Genomic DNA, 21,736 nt, shown 5'->3' with positions numbered 1-21,736 from the left:
TTCTTTTAATTTAAATAATTAATCTAAATACAATCTGTGGTGCTCAACAGATGGAATAATTTACAAAGAGCTTGTGAACATTATTCAGACATTGTTGACTGACCCGATGATTCACATGATGCATCCCCAAAGTCCTTCTGCTGAAGTGAGTGAGGAGGACGACGGAACTTCCTCTTAATGGCCTCCCACATGTATAAAGCATTTAAGCATGACGTAAGAGTGCTAGGATCAGCTCCCCCTAGGTCCATATAAGCACACGCGACAGGGGTGGAGGGGAAAACTCAGCCCAGTGCATCACTCTCACTCTACAGTTTAACACATGCGACCCCTGAATCATTCATCTGAGACAAAAATTTATTCACAAAATAAATACTGTGGCTAGACATTAAAAAAAATCATAGGATCTGCAACACAGCGCACACTTACAAGCAACAATGCAACAGGCCTTTTCCCTTTCTTTGTGATTCTTACGCTCCAGATCAGTCCCCAGAAACCAACAGCACTAATAGATAAAGCCAGAAGTCTTCACTACATCCAGAACCTCCAGATACTTCACTGTAGGTCATTGTTCACGAGGCTCCATGACAACTGACATGAACCTATATGATCATCTATAAAAGATAATTTCACGGCTTTTAGATTTTAATTTTATATCAAAATTGTAATACGAGTTTTCACCCCCCGCCATGTTTCAAGAGCAACAATTTTATTCACAGTGTAAGTTTTTTCTCCCCGTGTCCGCGTGGGTTTCCTCCGGGTGACTCTCTGTGAGGAGTGTGGTGTGTTCTCCCTGTGTCTGCGTGGGTTTCCTCCGGGTGACTGTCTGTGAGGAGTGTGGTGTGTTCTCTCTGTGTCTGCGTGGGTTTCCTCCAGGTGACTGTCTGTGAGGAGTGTGGCGTGTTCTCTCTGTGTCTGCGTGGGTTTCCTCCATGTGCTCCAGTTTCCTCCCACAGTCCAAAAACACGTTGGTCGGTGGATTGTCGACTAAAAAGTGTCTGTAGGTGTGAGTGTGAGTGTGTGTTGCCCTGTGAAGGACTGGGGCCCCCTCCAGGGTGTATTCCCGCCTTGCGCCCAATGATTCCAGGTAGGCTCTGGACCCACCGCGACCCTGAACTGGACAAGGGTTACAGATAATGAATGAAAGTGTATAAGTTTTAAGTGAAATTTAAGTGAATTTCTCTCATTAACACAGATTTCAACCTGTCTGTAGAAGTGCTAGATCAATCAGACCCAACAAAACACCCATGTGCCACGATTCTGAGGACATAGCAGACACTTTTTCCAGTCACTTCGTCAGTCAAAGACTATGTTAACCAGAGGGGGAAAAAAAGTGTGCTGATTAAACACGTCCAGAAAAGAAAGAGACAAACTAAATGACTGAAAATGAGTGTTTCTGCTCCAGGAAAATGGGTTTAGTAGGTTTCCTATAAATCTCAGTCAAAACCATTTTTTTTATTCCAAAAATAACCAGTTGTCACATCGGCTGTGATCCTCAGTTTCCCCTTTCATAGTGTTATAAGCTGCTGGAATACGTTTTTGAGGATGTTTATATAGATGTCATGAATCCTTAGGAACAATGACCTACAGTGCTACAGTAAAGCGTTACCCAGAAGGTAACTCTGAATATATTTGCCTTCATAACCTTATTACAAAGAAGAGCTAAACACCCTTATTTTTCTCCTCTCTCAGAATCAGGAGTGTCAACAAACGAATTATCCAACCTAAAATGTGTTATTCGTTTAGCACACTACAAAGTAGGGAACTGGGTGCTTCCTGCTATTTGGAGCACAGCCTCAGGCCTTAGCCTTCACAGGCCCTTCTCATCATTAGTCAAAAAAGACTGAGCCAAACACCTTGACACTCAGCTTTAGCAAAGTCGCAATTACTGTCTCCCTCCTAACACAGCCTCTGGCAAAAGCCTGTCACAATTAACCTACTTCTGCAGCACTGTGGGACATGCGTCTCGCTTTGTTTTACCCCAGTTCAGTTGTCTCTTGGTAAATGTACTCAAATCACTTACCGTGATACATTTGCCCCACTCAAACACACAGAGCAAACACACAAACCTCACAGCGACACCACGGTACAAAAATAGACTCAATGACTGGCATTATGTGCTCAACCCCTTTCAGGAGTACTGTCACACAGGCGTTACTGGAATGTCACACAAAGACAAAGTTCTGTTGGAGATGTGAGAGTGGCATCTCTAGCAATCGGTCCTGAACTGCATAGAGAGGTCTCGAATGGGTAAACCAAAAACAACAAAAACTCACTCCTGAAAGGGTTGGAAGCTGTTCAAGCTGGTAATCCACACCGAAGCGATAAGACATGGGGCTGAGGTCATGTAGCTCAATTTTCTGTGGTTATTCACATAGCCAAAATAATAACGGGGTCACCATAGCAACACAATGTCTGACACAGGCACAAAAAAAATACTTTTAGACTATTTCCAGACCTGTGTGCAAATCACTACCGACGTGAAGCCGCATCTTTTTTTAGGTTGAATAGAATGAGGGGGAAAAAAAATACAAAATCTAATGGCACTGACTTAAGTATAGCTCAAGTCTCTTTCATTGGAGGCGATCTCGCTTCATCACTCCAAATGAGCAGAGCTTTACTTGAAGAAAAAGAACATAAGGCAAAATATAATTCACTAGAAAGAACACGTGATTAAGTACTTCAGCTCCAGTGACTCACACTTGCATGAAGTCGACTTCTCCTCTAAACCGTATTTGGTGCAGCCTATACAGTCATTACAGTGATTCATCACTCAGGAATATCTTGGTATTAACACTATGTACAGGGCGAGAGGACTGTGATCCAGCAGAACAGAGCGTTTGAGAACAGAGAGGCTGCTTAAGCTCCCATTCTCAGACACATACACACAAAGACCTGGTTTATGCTTGGCACCGACATGTGTCCTGGGTGATTTTAGAAGTAAACAGTGCTTCTGGAAACTGGAGAGTGAAACAGCTCCATTTCTCCCTATCCGTTCACCATCAGATCACTCGAGACAGATGTGCGTACCAAGTCTCCACTGGGCCGAATACACTCTTACAAAATAAAATGTCCTAAATGGTTCTTGACCTGAACATATGAATCTGGGAAAAACCTTTACTTTGCTACAGAATGTTACTTAACATACATCTCATTTATTAACATGGTTCTTTAAAAGAACCAACCATTTCAAAGGTTCTTTTAAAGAACCAAAACGGGTTAGCATCGCCTTTTTATTTTTAGACACTTTTATTTTTAAGAGTGCACGTACATACCACAACACTGGCACGATAGAGCAGCATGAGCAAGCAGGGCAATCCTGAACAGGACACATGAGCCAGCAGGACTTGACCCCTCCTGTTTTTCATCTCCTCGGCCAATCGCAGGCCTCGATCTCGTTTTGGAGCGCATACATGCATGTGAGCCTGGGGTCAGACACAATAAGCCGTACTTGAAATCTCACAACTCTTGAACTGTCACCATGTCTGCCGACCCTCCCACAGAAGTCACTGTGAAGATGTAAGAAAGAGAGAGACCGAGGGGAGAGCCTCAGCTAGTGTGACTCTGTCACAGTTGTAGTAATAGACTTCCTCTGGAGGAAATATGAAGTTGGGAAGCGGAGGCAGCAAGGCATCATGGGAGGTCCAAGTCTGCTCACACAGAGAGAGAGAGGAAGAGAGAGAGTAGGAACGCATAACTGGGGGACTTGAAGATATCCGAGTTTTCATTTCCCAGTGTCAGAGTGAGCAGAAAACGGAAAGGACAAATAAGACAGAAACCGTAAGACAGCAGATGGATTCTCAGGCTCCAGCAATGGGTTTCGTTTGTGTTTCTGTGTTCAGGCCGGGCCGGCATCCAACGTCTGTGCGCCGTGCCCAGAGTCTGTGACGCCCCACTGCCCCACACCAGAGCCCCTCCCTTCCCCTGTCTCCTGTCCAATGAGATCACACAAAGCAGGGTCCAGGACCAGGCGGGGCGGGGCCTTCCATGCGTGTCATGTGACGTTAACCTCCAGCACATGGTCGTCTGTGCTGGGCAGCACCAGGACCTGGAGCGCCGAGCTACAGTTGAACACCTGGCCGGGACAGAAGGACTCCAGCCTCGGCATGGGCACTCCTCTCGGCTGCTGTTGCTCGCCGCTGCCAAGAGAGTGGACGCTACCTCGGCTGCGGAGACTGGCTGTGTCCGCCTGGTCCTCCAGACCTTTGTCCAGCAGTGATAGGTTGTCGTTTTCCAGACAGGAGTCTGCGAGTGTGAGGGGGAAGAAACATAATTATATTTGAATTCTGATCTATTTGAATAACAGACAAGAATACGTATGTATTACGTTGTCTAAATGAGTTAGGTGTGTTTAAAACATCCGCACTGATGTTAGAGAGTAGTTATTTGCTGTAAAATGTATAGTTTGACACAATGGAAATGTGTACAACAAATTCCAACTGGTGCTGTAGCTGTAGCTTTAGAAAAATTGTCCACAGCTTTAGAAAATCACAGATTTTTTTCCTGCTGTCCCTGCCATCGTCATTGCTTGTCCCTTGTGAGTGGAAGTAGGAGGCAGAGAAAGTGAGAGTGAGGGATAGAGAGAGAGCGAGAGAAGGAGTGTGTGCCAACCTGTGTCCGGCTGGGTCGCAGGAGGTGCGCTGTGGGGCAGGTACTTAAACACTTTGATGCTGGGGAAGGGCAGCTTTCCAGCAAACAGCGGCATGACCTCCATCTGAACTTTGTGCGTTGCCATGGCAGCCACAGGCATGGACACTAACCCTGAACTCTTTCCACACACTGCCCAGTTACTGCTGTTATCCACCACTGAAACACACACAGGCATTATGAAGCACACCAAATTGCACAAAGGAGGACCCATATATATATATACACACACATATACACATACACACACACACACACCAGGACGATTGTGATTTAAAAAGCTTTAATACAGAACCTGACACAGTCGGGCCTCTAGGTGTCAGTACGATCAATTCAACAATGTGGAGAAGATGACTGATTAATTCACAATGAAGCTTTAATAGACGCTTTCTTACCTTCATACATGAGTTTGCTGGTGCGGAGTCCATCGCTTTCTGTGGCCTCCTCCTCTTCTCTCTCCAACTCACTGGGCTCTGTCAGGCGTGTGATGGACACCTCCAACCGACAGAGAGTGCCAGCGCGACAATGCTGTTCCCCCAGCGCAGGCTGGATCTCTCCCTTCACACTGTACAGTGTCTGTGGGTTTGAGAGAGAGTTAAACATTACTTTATATGAGGAATCAAGCTTAATGTAGTGCTGGTTAATTATAGTGTGAGAATCATGGTGCTCTCAACCCCGTCTGATGTCATAGTAGTGTACCGACATCCTCCCAGTGCAATATTAGCTTATTCAACATTTTAATTACACGTTACATAGGGTGACCAGATCTGAGATGGTGAAAAAGAGGACACGTTTCCTTGGGGGGGGGGGGGGTTGACTACTGACGTGCAGACTGACCAATTAAATGTTTACAGAGAAGGTTATCGACCAATAACGGTAGCTCTACAGTCAGACCGTCCAATCAGAAGATTTTAGGCTACTTCACCACGCCCCCTTCTCACTCAAGCGAACCAATCGGAGTAGGGGAGGGCGGGACTAGTTTGTGAACGAAACTTCTCGAAGTTCTATGTAAGCTCTAGAAAAACAAAATCCCGGACGTTTGTGAAATTCCGCCCGGACATTTTTTAAGTCTAAAAAAGAGGACATGTCCGGGTAAAAGAGGACGCTTGGTCACCCTAACGTTACACGTCTCATATCTCAGGGTATTAGTAAACTAGTTTTTGTTTAGCTAAACCAAAATTTAACAGGGAGAGCAACTTGAAATACAATTTAAATATCACCATATCAACACAATGACACACACATGGCTTTGTCCGTTTGCTTTCTGACCAGAAGTTCCCTCTTTAAATCCAATTTAATTAAAGAAAAAAAATAACAACAACGTGGGCCCCTCACCGAGACTCTCTCCAGCTGAAACTCATATCTGTAAGGCTTCAGTGCAGAATCTGGAGCTTCAGCAGGCGAGAAGCTAGCAGCAAATACACACGGCAAACACGGCGGCGGCTCACTGCTCCACTTCATCTCCCACAGACTGTACACACACTGCTTACTGTACACCAGCTGTACACACAGGGAATAACATTGCGGTCACTTCAAAGGCTAAGACAAAAGATAAAAAGCTAAAGAGAGACAGAGAGAGAACTGCGTGGGTGTGCTGGCACCTGGTGTGTTTTAGCATTGAGAGAGAGCAGCTCCAGTGAAAGTGTGCGCTGATGCTCTGAGAGCGTCTGATCGGCCAGGCGAAAGTTTGTGTCTGATACATTCTGGAGGCACACTTGGACGTACTTCCTGCGAGAGGTCATGATAAAAGGGTAAAAACAGTGCTCCACTGTAAACAAGATCCTGATCAGACAAAGGTTAAAGGGATACAAAAGGAAACATGCCTTTAGCCTTTGTGTTTACAAACCTTTTCCCAGCAGACAGTAGTGAGTGCTTGGCTCTGAAGGGCGTGTAGAAAGAGAGGGATATGAGAATAGAGTATATAGACCAGGGACAGTCAATAGACACCTGAAAAACAAATACAGGATTACACAGATTTTACTAACAGTTCATTAAACATGGTGAGACTTTACATTTTTAATTGGATTTTGCAATTCTCCTTACCTTCTGCTCGATGGTGGCCATGCCACTATTGTAGCGCGTGCGGCTCTTTGGACGGTGGCGGATCTCACCGTTGGTGAGGCGCTCGCTCTCAGCCCGCGCTGGGGATGATGGGATATGGCATAGCACCTCCAGCTCAAACTCCAGAGTGTGGTAGGGCAGAGCTGGAGGCAGAGAGATGCTTGTGACCTTCTCAGAGGCCTGAATGGACAGAGCAGCTTCCTCCACCAGCTCTGAAGTGAAAGAAATGTAAAAACGCTTATAGTAAAACAGTCCATACACATTTTTGGGACACCCAGTGACCTCAGTGTGAACAATGCCCTCTCACCTCCGGTGCTGGAGAGGATCTGAGCGGAGCAGGACGAGGAGTGCAGGATGGGCATGGAGGGAGAGTTACTTAGCTGCAGAGCATCACCCTTCTTCATTGTGTAGTGTCCTGTAATAATGGTGAACTTCACTTGCTGAGGGAGCCCTGCCAGCAGGTTCTCTGTAAAACAAGCACAGGCTTTGCTCACCACTGTTCACATTGATTATGTTAGGAATCAGATTTCAACACGTGAATGGACTGAGAAAAAGCTGGGACTGACCTGTGAGAGGCTCGATGGTCAGCTGAGGCTCTTGAGAATAAACGTCATATTGCACGATGGGATAAATGTGAGGCAACACAAACTGCACCCTTCCCACTGTAGCACAAAGCTGTCTCAGAGTGTATGTGCCTGGCTTCGTGCTCTGAAAGAACAGGAGGTAGGCAAACAGAGGGAGAGGCGAACGGGGAGGATGAATGACATGTAAATGGAGTAAAAATAAATCAGTGACAGTGACTTAGAGATTCATGGAGCGTACGAGTGACTTAATATTCTTGAGTCAATCACTCAAACAGGGCAAAATGGCGGAGGGATACAAACTGTCCTGCTATTGTGGTACTATTAGCACCATGTATTAATAAATCACAAGCTGATTCATCAATAAGAGCTTCAATTGACCGAGAGCTAAATTATACTTCTGCATATGAGCAAAAAGAAGAGATGGCATCATGCGCAGATGTTGCATAAGCGTCTGCTTACTCATGCGGAAAATGACAGAGGGAACATTCCTGCTGTTGTGGTACACTTTTAGCGTACTTGCACATAACATCGGCATTGCACTCCATGAAGACATGAAGTATTGGAAGGCATAGACATTTTCATCACGTAGTATTTTGTTTCAGATCCAAGTTTGGGTCTTGCATCAGTATTAAAGCAATCCCAAGGCTATCAGAAATACTTTTCGGTTCGACTAGTCAGTGTTCCAGATTGGCTTGTCTTCAAAAGTCTATAATAACATAAATAGGACTGAAATTTCATCATTTTATATCACATTCACAATTTAATAACATCTCACCTTTTTTGCCCAATACCAAATCAGAAGTCACTTGACACTCACATTATGCATACATTTAAACAACTACAGCTTACTGACTGTAGGGGGCGCCCGTGTTCTCAAGCCACTGCACCAATAAAAGATTGCTTTGCTCTGAGAAATTTATATTTCAAGTATAATGTCAGTGAAAACTTCTCACCGGTGCTGTGAAGATGATGCTGTTGTTGCCAGGGTACAGCGTCACATCATTGGTCTTCAGCATCTGGGCTCCATCCTCCAAGCTGAGGGCTGAGGCCATGGCGCTGGGTGTGTCCAGGGACGCAGGGCTGTCGTTGCCTCGCAGCAGCAGATGAACATTCTTACACACCACACTGGTGGAGTTGAGGCTGTTGTCTGAGGGGCTGCGGTCCTGCATTTCGTAGAGCTCCAGGGCAGGAGTTGCAGAGGCCTGCATAGGTCCATAGGAGGTACTTGAGTCTGAGAAAGTTACTGTGCCGTCTGCACTGACCCCCGGGCGTCTCTGTGAGCCTGTGGGGCCTGAACGAGTACCCGGTTGCTCCAGCGTGAAATGGACACTGGCTGCCAGCTGCTCCAGTCTCACAGGAACAGGCATCAGACTGCAGAGATGCAGCTCGAGCTGCAGGGAGGCACCAACATGCACCGTGGCTGTGGACGGTTGAAACTGCAGCTCCCGCAGCTGAGCAAATGCACTCATATTCAAAGACACGTGCTGGTCTACAGACACAAGGAGGGACAAAGTCAGTGGGGATAGACTGGGAAGCTCAAAATTTGTCTCTGAAGCAAAAACACAGGATAAGTGCCTAAATAATTATACAGTACAGAGCTCCTTTCTGGTACGGCAAAGTTTTTTTTTAATGCACAGAATTGTCATTTATATCATTGCTCTCGAGGGCAGCCGTGGCCTGGTGGTTAGGGAACTGGGGTTGTTACCGGAATGTTGTCGTTGGATCCCAGAACCGGCAGGTCATGACTGAAGTGCCCTTGAGCCAGGCACCTAACCCCCAACTGCTCCCTGGGCACTGTGGCTAGAGCTACCCTCCGCTCCAGGCATGTGTGTTCACTGCCCCCTAGTGTTCACTAGTGTGTAAATGTGTGTTTCACTGCACGAATTGGGTTAAATGCAGAGAACATATTCTTCTGTATAAATCGATTTTGAATTCAAATTCTAATTCTATGAATAATACCTCCTAAACGTAACCAGACTTATTCCAAGTAGTTTCACATTCCATCTATTGCTTCTTTCATGATGAAGACAAGACAGAAGCTAGCATTTTCCAATAATGATGGAAAATAATAAACAAAATGATGATGTTTCCTGACCTTTGCCCTCAGAAGCCTGGTTAGCGAAGGTGAGGATTTCCTGGCAGTAGTGCTTCCTCTCCTCGTCTGTTAGGTTAACATCGCTGGCCAGTAGGGCACTTGTCTGCAGGTAACTGGCACCATGAGTGAAGGAACACAAGACTGAACAACTCCATACAAAATGATGCGTTAGGTTTGAGGGGAAGGCGAATGCTCTTTGACTTTAGGCAGAAAATGGAGACAAATTACTGAACTGTAAAGTCCATGGAGAAAAGATGGAAGATGGATTTGGTGAAGGATACTCTTCCGTCTGCTGGAGCTGTTTCTGACACTCTGCAATCTGCTTACGTGTGTTTGTAACCGGCAAACTCCAGCCTTCTGCGGTGTAGGACTTCAGAGAGTCCAGCAGGAAAGTCTGTGCGGTCTGAGGGTCTCCTTTCCTCCTGTGAAAATAAACAGACAAAATGATTTCCACTGTATTCAATGCTAACATTTAGAATAAAATATAAAAAGAAATGTATAAAAATTAAGATAAATGTCTGAATTACAAAAAATACCAGGACACACAGATACTGACCAGTCCCAGGATTTAGTAAGAATCATACTACTACTAGAGTAACAAATAGAATGTGTCAAAGTAAATATACAGAGCTCAATTTTCAAACTTTGAGCTCAGAACCACACAAACACAGACTTGAGTGCCATTTGAATTAGAAATATAGATAAGAAACCTCGTTGATCATTCAGTGTGGATTTAATAATATTAGTTCTCTAATTTGGCGACGCGGTGGCGCAGCAGGGGTTGTGGGTTCGATTCCTGCTCCGAGTGACTGTCTGTGAGGAGTGTGGTGTGTTCTCCCCATGTCTGCGTGGGTTTCCTCCAGGTGACTGTCTGTGAGGAGTGTGGTGTGTTCTCTCTGTGTGTGTTTCCTCCAGGTGACTGTCTGTGAGGAGTGTGGTGTGTTCTCTCTGCGTGGGTTTCCTCCAGGTGACTGTCTGTGAGGAGTGTGGTGTGTTCTCTCTGTGTGTGTTTCCTCCGGGTGACTGTCTGTGAAGAGTGTGGTGTGTTCTCCCCATGTCTGCGTGGGGTTCCTCCAGGTGACTGTCTGTGAGGAGTGTGGTGTGTTCTCTCTGTGTGTGTTTCCTCCAGGTGACTGTCTGTGAGGAGTGTGGTGTGTTCTCTCTGCGTGGGTTTCCTCCAGGTGACTGTCTGTGAGGAGTGTGGTGTGTTCTCTCTGTGTGTGTTTCCTCCGGGTGACTGTCTGTGAGGAGAGTGGTGTGTTCTCCCTGTGTCTGCGTGGGTTTCCTCCGGTTGACTGTCTGTGAGGAGTGTGGTGTGCTCTCTCTGTGTCTGCGAGGGTTTCCTCCGGGTGAATGTCTGTGAGGAGTGTGGTGTGGTCTCCCTGTGTCTGTGTGGGTTTCCTCCGGGTGCTCCGGTTTCCTCCCATAGTCCAAAAACACACATTGGTAGGTGGATTGGCGACTAAAAAGTGTCCGTAGGTGTGAGTGTGTGTTGCCCTGTGAAAGACTGCCGCCCCCTCCAGGGTGTATTCCCGCCTTGTGCCCAATGATTCCAGGTAGGCTCTGGACCCACCGCGACCCTGAACTGAATAAGCGCTTACAGATAATGAGTTCTCTACTTTGTGCTGTTTTCTAATTGTTATTCTTGTTCTATACCAGCTACAAAATGTTATCTGTCTTCACCCACAGAGACTGCAGCTGAAGGCAGTGCATTTTTCTGTGGCCAAGGATACAAGCTGGACAAGTCTTCAGTTCACACAGCCTACTCACATGTAGAACTCAGCCAGGCTTTTCCCCACCAGCCGAGCTGAGCGCATTCTCCCGATGGCTCTGTACATCTCCAGAGCAGCATGGGACAGCTCCTATTCATAGACAGAGAGGGAGAGGCAAAGACAGATGGATTCACAATTCAGATGGTTACTAATATTATTGACGATTCTATAGATTTCTTTCTGCATACTTTATTTATTCATTACAATGTGGAGTGAATCAAATAGAGCGGCTTGTTTCGGGAAGCTGTTGCCAACAGGGGCGGTCCGAATGACCTCGTTTACATCGATACGATCTGATCTAGCAGACATTTTAAACAGATCTACCTCTTTTTGATCATCGCTTACCAGATAGTGTTTTTCAAATGCTTCCACTGAAGATAAGGCTTCTTTGAGTTTCTTATATGGACTTTGAAGACTGCTAGCTGTAAAAAGATAGAATTAAGTGTCAGATCATTTCCAGACCGTGTACCGTTAACGCGTAATCCACATATTGTTGTAAGATAAGAACCATTCTGCATGCTCACTATGACCAGAGCAAAAATAAAGCAGCACTTCCCCATGACAGACAACACTGTTGCCATGGTTACCTGTCTCCGGTCTCTCTGCCCCGAGGCCTGCCAGCAGGTCCACCGTGCGGTTCAGTTCCTCAGAGTTGGGCCCGTTCTCTGACACCAATCCACACATGTAGCCCAGGGACTTCAGCTGGGAGCAAAACACAAACAGCATGAGCCTCCATCATCTACACGACACACGAGGCATAACTCATGAGGAAAGATCATTCCAGAATCGTGGTTTTCCTTTAGCTATGAATTGCCATGCACTTTCATATAGCCTCGGGATAATGATTTGCCCTCTGTGAAAACAGTGAACACACTTCCAAATCAAATTGTTAAACAGTGGTTTAAAACAACAATGTTCTATAAATAACACAGGGTGTGGGTTTGGTTTCTTACAATGTCAGAACAACTCAGTTCCTTAGTTTTTTTAAAATGTATATTCAGGCTGTATTTTGTTTCAGCTTTAGAGTCGAGAAGCGGCGTGCATGAAACATGTTAAAGCCCTGACTAATATGCGCATAACACCTTTTTTATGGCTGCTATTTTAAAAAGTCATATGATTGTTAGCATATCCCCAGCAAACAGGAAGCAAATTGACTGTTTTATCAGCATAAAAGTGCACTGTGGTTACCAGAGCTGTAGGAACTACATTACACACAAGGCCACCTCTCTGCAGTGTTCTGCACACGCCGAGCTCTGTAGTGCCACATGCTTATTAAAGAGTGTCAGACATTCACAGTGTGCATGAGGAAGAGACTGAGAGAGTCAAAGCACTCAGGCGGAACTGGTACCTTCTCAGTAGCATACGTCCAGAGGCCCACAGTGTGAGAGAAGTTTGCCTCCAGCTGGGAGCGATCACAGCAGCCCTCAATCCTGTGCAGCACCTCCAAACAGCTGAGGAACACCCAGCAGTCCAGAGCCCCGTGAACAACCGACACCTGTTCAACAAAAACAGCAGCAATCAGAGGGCAGCACAAGAGTAGCAAGAATAGAGGGAATCCATCGATAAAGCTATTTGACTAAGCCAGTAGGGAGAGAGAGAGATGAGAGTGTGTTATGGTTTCGTTAAATATGATGACCACACATTCATTTAAAATACAGCTAATACAATCTTTTAATACCATCTCAGTAATGCATCAGACAACAAGCACCTCACACCCACAAAAACACACCAACCTCCAGCAGTCGCAGCTCCTGTATGCAGTTGTGCAGGAGCTCCAGTGCTCTCTGTGTGACCTCCCAAGGTCTCTGCAGGAAGATGAGCAGCGTGCACTGGCGGGAAAAGAGGTAGCTGCGCAGGTCAAGCAGACTCGCCTCTCCGCGCTGGATCAGCTCCCTCTTCTCCATGTCTATGGGTCTGCGCAGGAGCAGCCCGTTCCAGCTCCGCACTGGCTGGCAAAATGAACCCAGCCAGTTGGCACCATCTGGTCAACAGGCAAAACAGAATCAAAGAAAGGAGTATTTACAAAAACAGACTAATAAAGAAGTGATATCCAGCAGCTTTAACAATACTGTAAGAAATTGGCATGTCTAATAAAATAAGCCATCGGTGCATTCACAGAACACATGACAAACTTTTAAAAACTCCATGCTGTTAGATCATATTAAGATAAACTGGCCAATGAGATCAGTTTCTATATCTCTGCAAAGTACACTGTATTTGTTTGTAACAATCTAATTGTGACGCAGCAGGTAGTGTCGCAGTCACACAGCTCCAGGTTCGAGTCCCGCTCCGGGTGACTGTCTGTGAGGAGTTGGTGTGTTCTCCCTGTGTCTGCGTGGGTTTCCTCCAGGTGGCTGTCTGTGAGGAGTGTGGTGTGTTCTCCCTGTGTCTGCGTGGGTTTCCTCCGGGTGACTGTCTGTGAGGAGTGTGGTGTGTTCTCCCTGTGTCTGCGTGGGTTTCCTCCGGGTGACTGTCTGTGAGGAGTGTGGTGTGTCCTCCCTGTGTCTGCGTGGGTTTCCTCCGGATGACTGTCTGTGAGGAGTGTGGTGTGTCCTCCCTGTGTCTGCGTGGGTTTCCTCCGGGTGACTGTCTGTGAGGAGTGTGGTGTGTTCTCCCTGTGTCTGCGTGGGTTTCCTCCGGGTGACTGTCTGTGAGGAGTGTGGTGTGTTCTCCCTGTGTCTGTGTGAATTTCCTCCGGGTGACTGTCTGTGAGGAGTGTGGTGTGTTCTCCCTGTGTCTGTGTAAGAAAAATATTGTCTAAAACTCTCTAAAAAAGTAACACATTATTTATTTAAGTTACTGTACCTCCAGCTCCAAAATTGAGCACATACTGAGTGAAGAGAGCATCCAGCTCGTCATACTGGACAAGCGCATCTTCATACTGCTGCAGCATCTCAAACACAAACGCCAGCTCCTCCTGCAAACAGCAGCCCACGGGCGGTAAGCATCACACAGCAGGAGAAATGCCACAAGACACGCTTATACTTGTCTAAGTAACTGTGTTTGTAATAATACGAGGGGCGAAAACTATTTCTGGATCAGCAGTCTTATTCAGACGAGGCTGACACAAGGACCCTCAGGGGCTTAATTAGCAGTTGCAGGCAGTGAGAGCAGTGAGACTGAGTTTGGAAATGTAGGAGCTTTAAATATTTGCATTCAAAATAAGACTTTCGCAAATAAAGTTACACTGTTAACTGTGAGCTAATAATTTGCAATTCTTTAGAAAACTATTCAGCACATGATGAAAAAGCTAATTTCAGCATGTTTTATAAAGGATGCTGGGTACACAAACGTGAGCAGAGGATCTATTTAGACAGTGTACTGAGAACACAAACACTACACCTAGGTTTTATTGGTGTAATAATATTCGTCTTCCAAATACAAATATGATTAAATCCAATTGCATTGTGGATAATACACCACAGAAAGCGTGTACCTGGACCATGAAGTAGTCACAGAAGCTCCAGCCGGGCTCAGTGCGTTTCTCCCGGAGCGTGCGCATGTCATCCTCGAATCTCCCCAGGTTCTTAGTGAAGGACATGAGCAGCAGAGTGCGCAACTTTGTCAGGAAAGAGCTCCACGACTCCTGAGAACGAGAAGAGTCTCTCAAGGGGTCCGAAAGAGCAACACACCTGAGAGACAGAGAGGGGAGGAGAGAGACAGAGAGTAATGAAATAGAACAAGGAGAGAATGAGAAAGGCAAGGACAGTGAAGAGAAACTAATTTTTCAAATGGCATTTACATGCTGATGGAAATCTGTTTATAATTTGTAATGCAAATAGTTTTACAGCACATAGGAATATGGTCTGAAAGCATGTGGATCTCTCAAGAACTCCTAAGGCTGCAGCTGCCTTTGTTTTATCTTTTTTCATTGCTTTAATTTATTGTTAACAATGCATTTGCTAAATAATTTACCTTTTTTGCCTTAGAATATATATATTATTTAGAGAATAATGATCTAACTAATCCATACTGTTCCCTCTGAGCATTCCTGCTGAGAACTACTGCCATAACTGTAAAGCTCCCCCACACAGCAGACATGAGTCATGCCTTTACAGAGAGGCTCTGGGGAGGTGGGGCCTCGGGCCATAAATAGGGCCTGCCAGTTAAGTCCTCTCTAAATTAGCACAGTTGGAAACATATGAACAACAGCACCTAGTACATTCGATAGCACAGCCCGCGTCCAATCACAGCTCTGCACATTTACACCTGCCTAAAAACGCAGAGGCAAGCAGATGACTTTTAGCTGGCATTAGGGGAGCAGGGGGATAGCGGTGGACTGCAGCTGCCGCTGGACTGTCCTCACCTGTCGCTCTGCTTGTTGCAGAAGTCATTGCGGATCTTGTCCATGATAGAGGTGCGTGGGAGGATGTTGGTTTTGTTCTTCTTCTTGCCATCACTCTCCACCACTACAATGAGCCAGTCAGAAGAGCCATGCGCACGCAGGACACTCTGCCACCGCTGCATGTCCTCCTTCACCGACGCCTTGTACGTCTCAGTGTCCTGGTGCAGAGACACATCAAGAGTTGTATAACAGACAAGATACTCACGGCACGTCGAGGTTTCAATCACAATTTACATATCGTAAGACACGTGGCATCAACAAAGTTTTAACACACACACCAAACACCTCTGGGGGGTTTGTTATCATAAAATCAACACCAAAAGGTGTGAAACAGTTGACAAATTTCACCCTGCATCACAGGAAAAACAACAGTAAAGTGGGTCCTTCTTGTAGTTGTATAATATTACAAGACATTTATAAAAGCCATGCACTCAGAACAGAGAAGGGCATGGTTCAGAAGGTTGTTGTACATCCTGAAATCTGCCCAATCAGTTGTGGTTCAGTGACAGATGTGTCAGTGTGAATGCTTAGTGAACCAGGACTAGAACGCAATGGTGTATCATCAAAGGAACCAAAGGATAAATGTACATATGGCTATAATTCCCAACAACACTTTGTTAAAAACAGCAACATTTAACATGTGGCACTGTAAGGGCACTGTACCCATTTACGCTTGTGAACAAACCGTACAGAAAACAAAACAGGACTTATTTCCTTTCTACTGTAACGGCACAGTTGCTCAGAGAGGTCTTTTGTTGCTGTCTTGGATGCACAGAAGTGTTGCAGTGTTTCTGTGGTAATGATCTGTGGTACCTGACTACCTCTGAAGGTGGGTTATTTGCCATTCCAACAGATTGCAGAAACACTGCAGGAAGCCTAAAACGTAGCGTGGCTTAGACACAGAATAAAACAGAAATAGAATTTTACAAAGATTGAACAGTATTCTGTCCCATCTTGCGCACTTCCAGTCCTCACTTGGACCACAAGGCCAATTCCATTTCTCATTTAGAGTGGGGTTTTACCCAAGTCAAGTGAGGAAGTCTATGTTTACATCTGTCTGACAAACATGGATAAGAAGAGATTCAAGTAGGAAGCCATTTATATAACGAAAGAATCGAAAAAGCAAAGCGTGGGTGTAATTGTTGACACATACTTTGTATTATGTAGAGGCTGTACCAATGTAAACGTCTCTTATAGAAGTCAACAGTTCAAATATTTGATTAATTTGGTAGTAGTCAAACATTCATTCATTATCTGTAACCGTTTATTCAGTTCAGGGTCGCGGTGGGTCTACAGACTACCTGGAATCATTGGGCGCAAGGCAGAAATACACCCTGGAGGGGGCGCCAGTCCTTCACAGGGCAACACACACACAGACACACCACACCTGCAGACACTTTTGAGTCGCCAATCCACCTACCAACGTGTGTTTTTGGATTGTGGGAGGAAACTGGAGCACCCGGAGGAAACCCACACAGACACAGGGAGAACACACCACACTCCTCACAGACAGTCAGCCGGAGGAAACCCACGCAGACACAGGGAGAACACACCACACTCCTCACAGACAGTCAGCCGGAGGAAACCCACGCAGACACAGGGAGAACACACCACACTCCTCACAGACAGTCACCCGGAGGAAACCCACGCAGACACAGGGAGAACACACCACACTCCTCACAGACAGTCAGCCGGAGGAAACCCACGCAGACACAGGGAGAACACACCACACTCCTCACAGACAGTCACCCGGAGGAAACCCACGCAGACACAGGGAGAACACACCACACTCCTCACACACAGTCACCCAGAGCGGGAATCGAATCCACAACCTCCAGGTCCCTGGAGCTGTGTGACTGCGACACTAACTGCTGCGCCACCGTGCCGCCCAGTAGTCAAACAACAATGATTATTATTATCGGTTTCATTAATAACAAAAATACAAAAACTCTTAATACGTTTAAATAACTGCGATAAGCACTGGATACTAACTGCATTCCCCCACTGTCGAAATGTAGTTATTCTAGGGACTGTGGACGCCTCATGAAACTGCAGGTTTGTGAATGAGACTTACGCAGCAGTCAGTCCAGTAGATGTGCAGGAAGGGGAATGTGAGAAGAGCTTTGTTTCCCTCTTTAGGGAGCAGCTCCTCTTTGAACTGTACAAAGTTGGCCTCTAAGTGGATCATCTTTGGCGCTCGACCATAAGACCTACGAGAAAGATAACACACAGAACGGTGAAGTTTAGCCCAAATCCAGTACTAATCACGGTCACTAATATTTTATTCAGAGGTGCTCTCATAAATAAAATGTCAGATTTGTTTACTTTGAAATTAATTTCCTACCCTAGTGGCTCCTAGAAATACAACGGACGAGTCACTAGTCTTTGTCAGGAAGCATAGACTAAACTCCACAGAGCTGGGAAAACGAAACTGTCCTAGTTTCTGGTACTCCATTTTATAGACTGTTTCAAAATTGACAATGACTTTTGCCTTTCGGGCAAAACAGGAGGGTTATATAAGAAGGTCAAAGATACTCTGTCATCCAAAGGAAATGGAACGCCAGGCCACTGTTTCCTTACACACTGAAACAGCTTCTATGTGTTTCCCTCTACATTATCCTCATTTAAATGTTAGTTTTTAATACATTTCAAGTACATTATTAAAGGCAACTTCTGCCCATAGCTCATATATCCAGTACTTGTAAGTATAGATCGATTAACAGTTTAGAAAAATAAATCCTAAACACGAGGAGCCAGCTTTTCTTTGTGCTCAATCAAGCTCCACTTATGTTTGTGCACGATCCCTTTGAAAGAAATAAAAAGAGAGCTAAATACCTGGGTGTAACGTTCTATAAAAGCACTTCCTTTAAGTGGTAAAAAGGCATTTGTTGGTAAATATATCATCTACCATCACTGAATTACATTTTTACTAGTTTTATGACTTTGTTTTGCCCAGTAATGTTACACATAAACTATGTCCACTACGCTGAATTATGTGAAGACTAGCTGTAGGTGAGACGACATGCCACTGCTTCTTTTCAAACTGTTGTTACCACAGCAACACTGGACGAATCAACACTCTTTCGGAGGGGGACGCTCTCTGACAAATCTGTTAATGAATTAACATGGTCAGTCTAACTCCACAGTTCACATTATAGGGTGTTCCAAAATTAAAAAATGTATATGTACTGCTATGAAGATCAGAATCAAAAGATATTTATGGAATAATCTATAGGCCTCAGCATCCCCGTGTTAGATTTATAGTATTAATCTTAATCCCCACGGTGCTATAGTCCTGAATGACTGAGTATTATGGGCAGCCTCACCTTCTCCACTCCATTGGCTCTCGGGGCAGCTGCTGTGCCAACATACTGTAGAGAGCAGTGAAGAGCGTCTGGTCCCCAGCACCTGAGCAACAACATAGCAAGAACACATGCACAGCTGACATCACTCATCTCTCTCCACATTAAAGGAATGCTAGAGCATTAACCTGATCTCTACTAACATCTGCAGCATAAGATCTTTCATCATACACATGGAAGACTAAATAAAACCCACCTTTTCTAAACGCAGTAACAGAAGCCAACAGGCAGTAACTTCAGAACCTTCACCGTGACTTCTGCTATCAATACGTTTTAAATCAATATTTCCTGTATTCTAGTACGTGTGATCTAATTATTTTTGTTGTGCCAGGTTTCCCTGCATTTTGTTCAAAGAACCTATATAACAATAAGCAAATGGACTGGTGTTATGACATTTTATTTAAATATAATATGTAAATAAAGTCTTCTGTAGTGATTTGGTCCATCATTTCTCTACAGTTCTCAACAGTGGAGATTTCAACCGAATTTTACTATTATCAGCACTGCCTATGTACTGTGAGGGTTCACTGGTTGCTGTAAATTTTAAAGAAAATGGCTGCATCAGTGTTGGCCTTACAGCCCCCATTTCGTTTCACCACCACTGTAAAGAAATCTCAATCTATTTCTCAATAATGTACCATTCACTGTATATAATACAGTAGATATATATTAATGTAAAAATTAAGCAACTTTGATTACGTTCCGAATTCCTGACGCTTTTCATTTTATCAATTCAGTTCAAAGACATGCAGAAACTTACATTAATCTCACCAAGCAGCGGACACAAAGTTACCCCTCTCTAAAATAGACTTGAGAACAGCTAAACACAGTTTCAAGTCGTAAATAAGGAAGTGAAAGTATGCATTTTCCCTTTTCTGTCATCCCTTGAAAAACTTGCACAACCCAACACAAGGCAAACACTTCAGAAGACCGTTATTGATGAGCGATTAAACAGAAGAAAACAAGGACCTTCTAAACAGTGGTTTAGCCTGTGACGTGAAATAAACCATTCCACCTTAAATAGTTCCAAATGCACACCCTCCCCCTTAAGGGGATTCTCTGGTAACTTTCAGCCTGCTGCATCTACATCCTACAATCATTTCCAAGGGAAAGGCCATTGTTTATAACATTTTTCACATTTCAACTGCTGAGATGCAAAGAAATCTTTGACAGCGGTGTGATGTTAAATAGCTACTTGATTATTGAGAAGTTCAGTTGCTCTGATTTTCTGTAGAGTAGTGGAAATAGACACATAAAAGGGATGTGATGTCTGTGATAAATGTTTTAATTTACCTTTCAAACATCCAGAGAACGTACATGGATATCTAAACATTTCTTTGCTTGGCTGAACAACTGCTCCTACTTTATGAACTGATGCTGGAGAAATTGTCCAGACTGGGGGGTCCCTACCTGACTCCAGAACAAGTCTTGAGGAGGTTCCTGTTTACCTCTCATGGAACCATCTGCATGTGCCACAGTGCTTTACCTTCACTGCCACTGACTGACCTCGGAGACTAGGCTTTTACTTCACTGTATCTAGAGCTGCTCACAGGTCACCAGTCTCTTACCACACTTTCTCAATACATTTCTAAATATACTCATAATGTAATGTTACAGATGACTGTGCACTCACTGTAACACTAATGTAACTATACGTTGTCAGTCCTGCTGTTGTATTTGTACTACTCTCTATATAAAACTGATCTGAACTGAGCCCTGTGGTGGGCTCTGAACCTACCGTGACCCTGATGAGACTGAGATGGTTACAGAAGATGAATTAATGAATTTAACGTGTCTCGTGTTGATAATGTGGAAAAGCTTCAGTTAAATTAACTATTTCTTGTCACAATGCCTGTTCTTACCTCTCTGACACAAGCAGAAATATAAAAATACAGTTTAACAAAGTCTTAACTCAAAGCATTAAGCACCAGGTGTTTATTTATGAAGCTACTTTGTGCTAGAATTTTCGGTGACTGAGTTTTTAAAGGCATTAGCCTCTTCAAACCACTCTCTGTTGGGGATGAGTTTGTTTACATATTAATAGCCTAATTAAGCACAATTATATGAAAATGTATGAGGTATTTATCCGTTAACAAAGCACAATGCGCTCTAGTGGCTTGTGGTGTAAGTGTTTCCCGTTCCTGAATTTAAAAACAAATTGTTGTAGGGAGTTGTTTCCTCCTTAAACAGTGCAGCAATTACATTCCACTGCTGCACCAGTTAAGGTGGAACGGACAAATCAAATAAGGAGGACCCAAATTCATCCCCAACCTTAGTCTTTCACAACACACGACCCTTTAAAACACCTCTAGAGGTCCGTCCATCTGAATTAACTTAAACGGGTGTCCAGCAGAATTTATTGCTTTCTTCATTTGCATTCAATGAGTGAGTCAGGCCTGTGCTGTCACTCTAAAGCAGTGCCTGGTGTGAATGACACCGAGGAACTGTCTGTTAGTTAATAAGTCATTAAAGCTGGACAGAAGGCCATAAAGGGATAACACGGTGTTTTCTATGTGGGAGGGTTTTTACCGAGGTGTCAGGCAGACTCTGCAGTAACACACTAGTTCGGCTACAGCTGCTAACCCACAAATAAATAAACACTCACACGTCACTATGGGCTTGTTCTCCATCGTGTAGATGATGGGCTTTTCCTCATGGGGCTCCATGGGCTCGGGAAACACGTCCTTAGTCCACCATTAATATGTCGCTTCGGTGAACGGGTTTAAAACATTGGATCGCTAACCCTCGCAGTGTCGACGAGGCCGCTTCGCCTCGCCATTTCCTCTCCGCTGACAGAGTGACGACGTCCGGATTCTGTGAGAGCGGAGAGGCAGGGAGTGTTTCGTTTTAATTCTACTTTACTACCTACGCCC

At 44.8% G+C, this 21,736-nt stretch overlaps 1 protein-coding gene across 1 annotated transcript; it reads right to left on the bottom strand.

Moving 5' to 3' along the window:
- Positions 1–3: 3 nt before the first annotated feature.
- On the bottom strand, positions 4–21,675 carry trappc10 (trafficking protein particle complex subunit 10). The gene is made up of 23 exons (XM_066646929.1): positions 21,469–21,675; positions 18,828–18,909; positions 17,576–17,711; positions 15,463–15,659; positions 14,593–14,788; positions 13,962–14,073; positions 12,890–13,137; positions 12,505–12,651; positions 11,744–11,858; positions 11,502–11,578; positions 11,155–11,246; positions 9,666–9,806; positions 9,385–9,497; positions 8,243–8,778; positions 7,272–7,413; positions 7,013–7,171; positions 6,688–6,917; positions 6,491–6,591; positions 6,246–6,372; positions 5,980–6,144; positions 5,040–5,220; positions 4,609–4,803; positions 4–4,242 (listed from the first exon to the last, which is right to left on the bottom strand). The coding sequence occupies exons 1-23, from the start codon at positions 21,527–21,529 to the stop codon at positions 3,992–3,994; spliced, it is 3,804 nt and encodes a 1,267-aa protein (XP_066503026.1). The 5' UTR covers positions 21,530–21,675; the 3' UTR covers positions 4–3,991.
- Between the last annotated feature and the right edge of the window lie 61 nt (positions 21,676–21,736).

Source organism: Hoplias malabaricus, chromosome 16 (assembly GCF_029633855.1).
Source record: "Hoplias malabaricus isolate fHopMal1 chromosome 16, fHopMal1.hap1, whole genome shotgun sequence".
NCBI lineage: Eukaryota > Metazoa > Chordata > Actinopteri > Characiformes > Erythrinidae > Hoplias > Hoplias malabaricus.
Note: the sequence above shows the minus strand (reverse complement) of the source record. Positions and strands in the feature narration are given on the sequence as shown.